We start from the raw sequence: 11,598 nt of genomic DNA on the forward strand, positions 1-11,598 counted from the left end.
GACTATTAAAACCAGAAAGAAGTGTGTGTACAGGCAATCTTTGGTGGGTAAGATCTTGCCAAAAAAGAAAGCAAATAAAAAGCATGATGAAACAGATGATAGATGAGTTACTTCTAAAAGTTGGGTCTATTCATTTTGGTGTCGATGAATAGGTCAAATGTTGAAAAAATCCTAAGTAAGGGAGACAGAATCTCACATGAAACAGCTGCAATCAGAGTCCCTTTCTATGTTTTAAAACTGACACTTTCTTTATCAAAATATTGTTTGAATCTGCACCCAGTTTAGTTTTCCACAGGAGAAAAGAAAACTAATGGGGAATTGACACTAGGTAGACTTAAAATATGTAAGTGTAGGTCTTAAAAACAATAATGGCAGTGTCAATCTATTCATGTTCCATCTCTCTTTTGTAAAAAAAAACTAAACAACAGCAAAAAAAACAAAGACACTGTAAAACCAGTCACAAATCTAATCACGCTGGTGTGATTTAACTCTCTCTAGTTCTACCTTGCGCCAGCCTCCGCAGCAGCTGCTGGCGGGCAATGATGCGTGAGAGGCGCAGGGCAGAGCGCCGCCGAGGGGTGTCGCCCAGCCTCAGGTAGTAGTCCTGCCCGTCAGAGGTCATGGCCCCCAGACAAGATTCCTCATTGGAGCTGTCGCCGTCGCTCTCGCAGTCATTACTGTCATCCTTGGCACTTTGATCCATACTGTTCATGATGTCATCAATTTCCATACCCCTACTGTCTGTAACATCAGCGCTGTCCTCGGCACAGACGGTGTCAGCGTTCTCTGCGTCTCCCCTCACATCCTCATCTTTGGCAGCTTTCATGCTGTTCCCATTGTCCACAGGGTCCAGACTGTTGTTTGCTGTCTCTCCCTTTCCTGCAGCATTTGCTCGGTGCGCCACACTGTCTATAGTCGCTGCCACATCATCCATACCAGCCAAACTGCTGTCCACAGTCTCCATGACATAACATCCAAAGCTCACTAACCTACAAATCTTCCTCCCTCGCTCCCTGATGAGTTGTTGTGAGTGCACACCTTCTAAATTCCTGTGTCTAACATGCCCTCACTGGAAGCCGAATCGGCTCACCTCCCAACTGCCTCCTCCCTCCAACTCAGTCGAACAAACACAAAACTTCATCACACCACCTGACACGGATGACAGACCTTATTCTCCCCACACACACACACACACACACACACACACACACACACACACACACACACACATGCATCTGCCGACCTCGCAGCTGAGATGGGAGGAAGACTTGCAAACTCCTGCTTCCACAAGGTTTTTCCTTTTGGCCACATGATCAGCAGCCAATGGCGTGAGAGCTCAGGGAACACTGCTCTGCTTCCTGAAGCTGTGCCAAAGACACAATTTGATACATGCCTCAGGCAAATGTGCACATGTGTGTGTGTGTGTGTGTGTGTGTGTGTGTGTGTGTGTGTGTGTGTGTGTGTGTGAGAGAAAGAAATATCTGAGATGGGAGATGTGATCAGATTGGGGATAGGCCTGGAAAAAAAACCCACTATCCAAAAGACCATCTGCCACTGTGACATGGGAAAGGGCAGAACAATAGAGAGTATGTGGGTGTGTGAGAGTGCGCTAAGGAAATTATAGGAGCAAACCTATTGTTACTAAAGTTGAGTGGATTGTTACGCCATTGAGAAAAGTTCTCTAAATCCACACCATCAAGTTCATACCATGGAATTCCCCACCCACAATTTTTCACAACTAAAAAAACCCAGCTAAACATTCATCATAATCTCAAGATAATCACTAGTGAACAGTTTATGCAATAATCAAACAAATGATAGCTTTCTGTAAATGATATGATGTGCTTTTCCACCATAAGCTCTTTGATAGAGCATTAAGATGCTTGCTTTATGTCAAGGTATTCAAGGAGAGACACTTACTTTACCACACAATGAAAAACAGCTGAACAATACTGGAGAACAATTGTATCATCAACTTTGTAACCTAATATGTTACCATTTCAATCCTACATAATGCATAACACTTGAAGTGTTTCTTTGATATTTAGTACAGTCATGTTCAGGTATGTTCAATAAAGACAATACCGTGTGTCTTTGAAGGTTGTATGTGGGTTTGAGTTTGTGTTAGTGGTTTTGTTCCAACTGAATCAGATAAGTTTGCAAAATACAACTTATTTATTAAGGGTCAGAGATGGGCAGTATTTCTATTATTTGTATTTGAAATACGTATTTCAATTACTTTTGAGTATTTTGTAATTTGTATTTGATAGGGCCGATAAAAAATCTAACGTAATTTGTAACAAAATACTTTAGAGTAGAGTAATTTTGTATTTTAAATACTCAAAATACTTTCTCCATGAATCAAGAAACAGTTCACGAGTTCAGTCTTCAGATCTTCAAGTTCACCAGATTGTCTGTCAAGGTAAATATTTTATCTGAGTGTGACAAATGTCAACTAGCTTGATGTATAATGTATGTCTGGGTCTGGCTACATAGCCTATTGTATATACATGGTGATGGTTATAATTTCAAGCTAGCGATCAATGCTAATGACGCTAGCATGCTGTCTAGGCTAGTGCATAGCCAGTGTTTAGCAAGTTAGCTTATCAGTCGAGTAGCTAGCTATAGGAAGAGGGAGATTGGGAGCTTGTATGTTCATGATAACCTTATCAAGAGACGTCTGACCATCTAATCTTGCACTGTATTACAAGTTATGCTGTATCTTCTCAATGTGAATGTCATAATGCCATATCAATTACTGGCAGATAATATTGTTCACAGTTAGCCAGGCTATGACAGTAGATGTCCATTTGTTAAAAAAACATTAAATATCCAATTTATTTTATTTAAAAGGCATATTATGAAAGTATTCTTAGTTTTATTATTTCATACATTCTACAGTTGGCCAGGTGGACATCATGTCTCAGTACAGTAATTTATGTAGGCTCTTTACCTGTGTACAACTGGTTTTGATTCTATATTTTGCTTTTATAGTATACATAGGCCTAATGTGTAACGCTATTCATATGTGATGAATATTTTCTTGTTGATACAAAGCCAAAGTTTATGGGATGTTAAGTCCCATTAATAAAAATATATATATATAATCAATCAAGTTGTTGTCTTTTAATAGATTTGCTTAGTTACACTGACATTCTGTGACTGTTCCTCCTTTTTGTGGGGTTCACCAGAGCTTTGTGTACATTTTATAACCCAAACCTGAATGCTCTGCTATACCAAATTGTGAGAAAACTGAAAATCCAGAAAAAAGTATTTCCTATATTTTAAATACAAAATACATGTATTGTATTGTGTTACATTTTCTGGCACCAGTATTTTGTATTTTATTTTAATACATTTATTCGAGAGGTAGTTTGTATTTTGTATCAAAATACATTTTCATGTATTCTTTGCCCATCTCTGTTAAGGATCACTGTTGTTCCAAGAGTTCCATGTTCTTGTGTTCCAGTGTAATGGTTCCAGAATCATGCATCACCCTAGTCAGTGAACAACAGCTGAGTGCATTTAATTTCATAACAATTTCTACACACCTAGAGTGCAGAAGAAAGAGAGCGAGAAAGAAATACATCCAGTTTTCAACAGTTGTTTTTCGCAGAATTTTTTCGCAAGATGTTTGGAACTAGTTTCAACACCCAGCAGAGGTCCAGCGGCCGCATGGTAAGTTGATTAATGTGTTGAATTCTTTGTTATCTAGCACAAAACTGATTGAAGTCTTTACCAGAGTTCAAAGTAATTATAAACTGCTGCTAACAATGTAAACAAAAACTATTTTAATCTTTAAATTAATCTCACATCTAATGTAGAATTCACTGACCTTTTAGTCTAAGAAGGAAAACAGATAAACAAACAAGTCGATACTTATATCGACATAGTTGTCTTCCATCTCTCGCCCCTTTTTCTCAGCTTCTACATGACTATAAAAGATATCTATGTAGCTATCCACAGTCTGCTGAAGCAAATATAATGTACAATGGCAGGAATGTGATCAGGTATTTAACTAAATAAGGAAGATGCCATTTCATTAGAAATTAGTGACAGTAACAAATGACTTAACCAAGTTTATTCATTCTACACATAGGTGATTTGAATAGTCTTTGATTAAACTAAACACATTTCATTTTAGTGTTATTTGGCTGTATGTCTTGTGTTTGGCAGTTGTTTAAGGTTAAATAATAGATGGTCTAAACATGTATCCAAAAATTCACTCTTTCAGAATCATGTTGGTGATGAGGATCCTCTGACCATAAGTGGACAGATGAACCAATCATCCAGGTCCTCCCCTGAACCCATGGCCATTGATGGTAGGCCTCTGTCTAAGACGGAGGTAAAAAAGAAGGTGGATCACGGTGTGAGGAGCGTTGATATTGGTCACTCCAGGGCCATTGAAGGAGGATTCATCCAGCAGCCGCTGAGGATTCCACCCGCGGCCCAAAACCAGATTGTAGTGGCTCAAGGACAGTCAGATCCCTACAAGAAGATGGATCACAGTGTGAGGAGCGTTGATATTGGTCACTCCAGGGCCATTGAAGGAGGATCCATCCAGCAGCTGCTGAGGATTCTACCTGAGGCCCAAAACCAGATTGTAGTGGCTCAAAGACAGCCAGATCCCTACAAGAAGGTGGATCACGGTGTCAGGAGCATTGATATTGGTCACTCCAGAGCCATTGAAGGAGGATCCATCCATCAGCCACTGAGGATTCCACCTGAGGCCCAAAACCAGATTGTAGTGGCTCAAAGACAGCCAGATCCCTACAAGAAGGTGGATCACGGTGTGAGGAGCGTTGGCTCTGGTTGCTTCACGACCACAGCAGGGGAATCAGTGAGAGTCATGCAGACTTCAACACAGAATATTCCACCTGAGGCCAAACAAAAACGTGCCTGTAAAAGGACATTCGAGGATGTAAATCCAGCCGATATTAGAAGGTAAGTGTTGCATCTCTTCCCTGTATTGATGATTTACTGTGATAATCTGGAGATTCAAACAACTTTTTGTGTTATGCAAAAGGCCGGACAAAAAGAGGGGACGAATGACAAAAAACGAAGCAAGAAAAAGAAGAAACAGGAGAGGCAAGCCTGTACGGGGTTCAGAGAAACACAGGTAGGCTCTCTAATGGCAACACACCATGGGTTAATTTTTTTCTTTCCAGGGATTACGTGTTGAATTTAGATTTTACTGGAGTGTTTTCCCAATTCACCGCTGCAGAATTAGGAGCACCGCTGCTAAAATTTTTCATGGGCATTAACATTCTATGATCTCCTGTTTAACCGAGAGCGGGGCTTTAGCCTCTTCACACACACACACACACACACACACACACACACACACACACACACACACATAGGCAGAGGTGAAGTGAACATATAGTTGTCGGTAATGAACTAAACCAGAGAACATTCAGTTCACAAATATCGGTGTTGCTGTTTCGCCCTCATTGTTCTCCCATAAGTTTGTTGGAAGTGATGTTATGTAACTCCGGTGCAAATTTCAATAAGTAACTGTTAATTATTTGGAAATGTATCTGATACATATTTGAGTAAAAAACCCCTCTAAAGTGTTAAATTCAAGAACAAAATGTGGTGAGGTGGTTAGGTACTAAAATTTTCAATTGGGGTAGTCCCCCCCCCCCTCAAAGCAGTCAACCTATTAAAACCATTTATAATCTGTGCAGATACCCAGAATGCCCTGATCACCAAGTCAAAAAGACCAAGAGAGGTAGAAGCTCTGAGCGTGCACAAGATGCTGACAGTCACAGATACGTTTTATAATAGCAACACACACACATTTGGGACGCATTTGTTTTTGCAGTTTGTCACAAAATATCTTCAGATTTATCTAGAATAAACTATTAAGTGTAATTATTTGGAAAAGTGAATGATAAATCTTTAAAGAAACTTTAAAGTGTTAAATTTGAGAACGGGATTTGATATAGTGGTAAAATGTTCAATTTGTTTAGCGCCCCCAAAGCAGTCAACCTAGAGGGAGACGCTAATAATAAGGGATTAAAACCATTTATAATCTGTGCAGATACCCAGAATGCCCTGATCACCAGGCCAAAAAGAGCAGGAGAGGTAGAAGCTCTGAGCGTGCACAAGATGCTGACAGTCACAGGTAAGTTTTATAATAGCAACACACAAAAGTCATTTGTTTTTGCAGTTTGTCACAAAACATCTTCACATCGAATCAAGAATAAACTGTTAAGTGTGATTATAATACAAAGTAACTGAAGAATCTTTAAAGAAACTTGACAAGCTGTTTGTGACTCAGAAACTTGTCCTTTGAGGGTTGTTACTTAATACTTTTTTTTAATGTGTGGAATAAAATCTACTTTTACATGTCTTTCTTTGGCAAAAGGGGAAAAAGTGGACTAAATAAGAACAGCACCCCAGCTCACTGTCGCTCCAGACCTTCTCACTAGAGGGAGCAAAGTGGACGGAGAAACCAGAACAATCATCACCGTCAATGATGATCGAAATATCGCTGGTTCCTCTCCATTTATGAACTGTCTGTCTGCTTTTGATGTATTGTTATTATTGTATGATATTGTAACATATCATAATGTATCATAATTAAGTGCATCGTGTGCTACTATATTATATTACATTATGTTATAGTACATTGTATTATATATCCTGTCATATTATTATATAATACATTGTAAATAAATATCATACTGTATGTTGAACTAAAGTGTCTTCCTATCTCACTATTCAATTGTGTTTAAAAACACTTCTACTTCATTTAAAGATGCAGAACATGAATTACACTAAAATCAAACCCACTCACAGCAGTAACAGGTGCTCCTATTGGCCTGAGCATAAAGGGCCTCTCAGCCCTCCCTCCATAATATTAACTTCACTGCTTCAATAATGAGTCTGAAAATTCAGAAATAATCATTTTGTTATAAAAATATATCAAAGTGAAAGATGCAATAGTGAACCTACGGGCAGGGTGTGTGTTACTGTGGATAAATGTTACAGGCCACATTTTCTTCACATATATCGCTGATTTTCAATACAGCTGCATATTTTGCTGCATCTTAATGATTATAGTGACTGTAATGGATTTGATTATTTTACTTGGTTCGATTTCATTATTCACGGTAAAGACATTAGCTCAAAGCCCACATCAAGTGATCTAAATGTGGACTTTTGATGCGTTGAATGCTCTGAACACCAGCAGCACTGGATCCTTAAGCCTTTACCACATAATACAAAAATTTGAACGTTAATGCTTAGATATGATTTATTTGACTCTTTTAATGTTGTTCTTAATATTTGTCAAAATGTACATACTACAAATATATACAAATTATAAAAAGACATTATTTGCAATATGTAAAAACCAAAATCCGTTATTGTTTGAAAGCTATTGGATGACTTAGAAAGTTCTTTTAACAAACAACATCATAGATGATCCGTCTTCATGATCTCATAAAAAACATGTTTCAGCACCGACTTGCTAGTCCTCTTTTATGTTTAGCATTTATGAAGAAACACACATAAACCCCCTTCTATTCACTTCTGTAACATGTTTTAGTAGTAGCCAAAGGTCAGAGCCTAGAGTGCTTGTGTGTGAGGGGAGGTGTGAACAGGAAGGATGTAGGGAAATAACGAAACAATAAAGAGGGAAGATGTGAGTTGTATTGTTGGTTTTCTTTAGTCTAGTTTAGAACTATACTTGAAAATAGCATGTTTTGCAAACCAAGCTAGGACACAAAGTCACACTCTTACTCAGTTAAGCTGATCCAGCACATATACAAGTGCAAGTAAACAGTCTGAAGTAGTGAAATATAAAATCTGTGATTCAATTTGATTAGAGTGGCCGCTTGAGGAAATCTGGGAGAAATTAATTTACTTTTTTTTAATTCCACGTCAGTCAAAATACACTGAGAAAAAACACTATGCAGAGCACTTTGCAAAGTGTCAAAGTGATGCAGGGCACAGCAGGCGGACTCAGGAACGTGACAGTGAGCTATTTAGATGTGTGTAAATGGATTGCTGCGGGGTGGGCTGTAAGCAGCCAGTAATATAATATCCATCTCAGTTACACCCGGCCAACCTGGGACAGAAACTGAACAGGCAAACTGAAGAGGTTTCAATATTAAGCAAAGAAAATCTATACAATGTTCAGTGTTTTGCTAAGACTTTCTCAAAGGTGAGATCTCATACTTGATTATCATGACCCAGACACTTGCCTCTGATACTGAATATACAATATGAACTAAATCTCTGAATACAAGTTACATTCACTGTAATTCTACCATGTGATGCCCTTAAGTGAATCTATAGGTAGTGTTTACTAATTGCAAAGCTACAAGCAGAAGTGAAAAAATGGCAATATTGAGAAACTAAAGAGTAAACAGCTGCTGGTCTCGTAAAAATAAGCCCTTCAGGAGGTTTTAAGTGATCTAATGGATGAAACTCACTCTGAGCTCCACAGGCAGGGTATTTCCAAGCTTCAGGTGTCAAAGCCTGGTCACCTTTAATGTTTAACCTGTAGACTTAGATGCAGCCATGGGACCCGAGTTGTGAGCATCTATGGCTGCAACAGGCTCAAAAGAGATTTTTTTTTAAACTATCTGAAATGTGACCGGAGCAAAGTAAACAAATGTCTGAATCCTCTACAAAGACATGCAGCAGCATCTTGCATATTCTGGAGCTGTATAGGAAGACTTGCTTGTTAATACAGATGAATAACTTTTCCTTGAGGGGAATATGAGAAAATGTAGCTTTTTGACATGTTGCTAAAGTCTTGAACCAAAGAAGAAACCTCAGTTTGTTGATACGGCCTTGAGATTATGTATGAAAGCACAAAGAGGCTGCTGAACTTCAAATGCATTCAGGGCCACTAAATGAGAAATTCACATTGATCAGCAGGAAACACTGAACGTAATTGGATTCATAGTATTTTCAGTACAGCAGCATATACGTAGTTGTAAGGAGGTGATTCAAGGTAACATACACACATACACCAACACTCACACCAAAGCAACTAAGACCCACAAATCCAACACGCAAAGGGAGACCCGACCCCCACAGCTAACCTAAAAACCTGTGGGATTACATCTAAATCCAGGTGCTATTATGTATTCTCAGTTCACACACACACACACACACACACACACACACACACACACACACACACACACACAGATGGTTGAATGGAACCATAAACACAATCAAAATTCACTTTAACATTCAGTTCAGGACCCCCATCCGTCCATTTGTTCAATAATGCATCTGACTAAATTAAAAAGTGTCTTTTTTTCTTGCTAAACTTGAAATATGTCGCTTACTAAAGGTGATATTTGGACAGCATCTGAAAATTCTTTTTCTTTTCTGCACAAAAGCGCTCTGCTATATGTGCTCTTGTCTGGTGTTTCTCTGAATGTTCATTTCTGTTCAATTTAAGCATCATGTAACAAAATGTGTTGTATTGATTCTCCAAAGTTATTGTCCCTGACCACTAATGAATTACCTTATACAATATGCCACAGTTCTGACTAAATCATAGAGCGGAAAATACACTGCTGAATTCCAGCATAACGGTGAGGCCAGATGTGCACATTTTAAGGATCCCCCATCTGAAAATCTGATCCACACAGATGTGAACTGTGTGCCTCCTGAGCTGATGGGTTAAGCAGTGGGGGTGAGTGAGGAGGGGGAGCTGTGGGTTTGAGGGTGTTTTGGGGCTTTGTCTAGAGGACAGGATGAAGGGGTGAGAAATTAGAGGAAAGAGGATTACTGGGGCAGCAGGTGCTCTCTGATGCTCTATTTGACTGGCATCCCTCTCTGACTAATGGTGTGCAAAGCATCACTAAACCAACATATATCATAGTTAACCAGCATGCAATATTAGTTAAAATGATCTTTAACAACGCCTGAGTGGCCTTTTGCTGGTCACACATGAAATGTATCACTGCTGTGCACTTGAGAATGCCTGACAGACACAGAGACTTTGACCGATATCGTGGGCTGGTGGTTTGTATAGTGTCGTGAATGTGGGAATGTTCATCTTTTAATTTGCTTAAGAGGCAGACATCTCGATAATTACATTAAACCGGGGAGACAGATGCAGCTCTCTCTCTCTCCCTCTCCTTCTCCGTCCTCTCTGACGCACAGTTGACAGCGCTGTCAATCATCAGAGAGAGAGAGAGAGAGAGAGAGAGAGAGAGAGAGAGAGAGAGAGAGAGATAGAGAGAGAGAGAAAGACAACTCTGCCTCTGCGCATCCAGGCCACTGTAAATATAGAGCAAAAAGACTGACCCTCCAAACTTGGTGCATAGGCGCGTATTTGTCACCATGCATTTGTATGAAACGCCTCATCCCAAAATATCAACTCCCCCTCGCTCTCTCGAAGATACAATATTCAAAATAAATCATTATCCAGAGTGGGACAACAAACGCTGAGCAGTTGGCATATGAAGCCCCGGCTTGACTCCTGACCACAGCACATGCCTGCGCTGTCTTCAGCACTAATTTTGACAATGACCTTCCCAAAATATCAGGGAGCGCGCTGCGCGTGACGCTCCAGGCTTCAGGCATGACACAGAGGCTACGTGCAGCGCATAGCCCGATATCAACTTTAGTCTTCTATCCTTCTAATGTTAAGTTGTTCTGCTGGCAAATAGAAATGCGGTAGAATTATGTGACGGTACATGAAGTCATGAAAAAAACAATTTCCAGATCATGATTATGTTTAAGGTTAGATGGGGTGCCAGCACTTCACGACTCGTGCCGCTGTTCGCCTATTTGACAGTCAAAAATGAGAATAAACGCAATGTATTCCGCATATTAAAAGAAGTGTCACTTGTTTTTGTTTTGGCTCTCTGACCTGCCAGCCGTCTCTCCCGGACATTCCTCCACAGCAGATCCCAAGCCTTGGACGTGGAGTCCCGCAGCTGTTCGCTGATCGACCTCCGCAGCTGTAGCTTGGCAGACCTTCGCTGGGTTGTCATTGCGGTGCAACCGGACGCATATTCCCCGACTAAAACCAGCCCTCCGCCAACACCCGTTATCCCTCAATTGCTCCTTTTATTCCACTGTGAACAGCCCCGGCGGTCTGGCTGGGACAGAGCGCCCCGGGCTGCTGCGTCTGGCTGCCGCAATGGTCGTCACCGCTTCACCTGGTACGAGGCTCCTCTCGAGCTGCGTCACCTTCCTGCACCAGCGGAGGCAGATGAAGTCCTGTACGTAGGGGTCTGGACTCACTGAAGATATACCGGTTGAATTAATCCAGCAGTTGTGCAGTCCTCAGCCCGACTCCTCTTGGCAGAGCGAAGGTGCAGCAATGTTTCAACATAACTTGTGCATGTGAGCCTGGACCTCTGACATGGCGAGCCAGATGTGAGAGGCGGATTCCCCCCTCCCCATGTCTAAGACTCTCTCTCACACACACACACACACACACACACACACACACACACACGCACGCACGCACACAAAACCTAAACGTTCTCCACGACCCAAACCCACCCACTCACCCAAACAAGGATCTCTTTCAATCCCCTTGATACACACTAATAACACACACACATACACACACACACACACACACACACACACACACACACACAC

General features: G+C 40.6%; 1 protein-coding gene across 3 annotated transcripts in view; it reads right to left on the minus strand.

The window, feature by feature from the left end:
- Nucleotides 1–11,395, minus strand: part of stard13a (StAR related lipid transfer domain containing 13a) — a 33,316-nt gene extending 21,921 nt beyond the window's left edge. For 2 of the 3 annotated variants that reach the window (XM_068716018.1, XM_068716019.1), the window contains exon 1: nt 10,856–11,395. In XM_068716018.1, the coding sequence (XP_068572119.1) occupies nt 10,856–10,979 (124 nt within the window). In that variant the 5' untranslated portion in view covers nt 10,980–11,395. Of the gene's footprint in view, nt 1–504; nt 1,267–10,855 lie in introns of those variants that run through there. The other variant, XM_068716021.1, reaches the window with a different exon arrangement.
- Between the last annotated feature and the right edge of the window lie 203 nt (nt 11,396–11,598).

This window comes from Cebidichthys violaceus, unplaced genomic scaffold (genome assembly GCF_023349555.1).
Source record: "Cebidichthys violaceus isolate CVI_PGR_0920_01 unplaced genomic scaffold, fCebVio1.0.p SCAF_20, whole genome shotgun sequence".
Lineage (NCBI taxonomy): Eukaryota > Metazoa > Chordata > Actinopteri > Perciformes > Stichaeidae > Cebidichthys > Cebidichthys violaceus.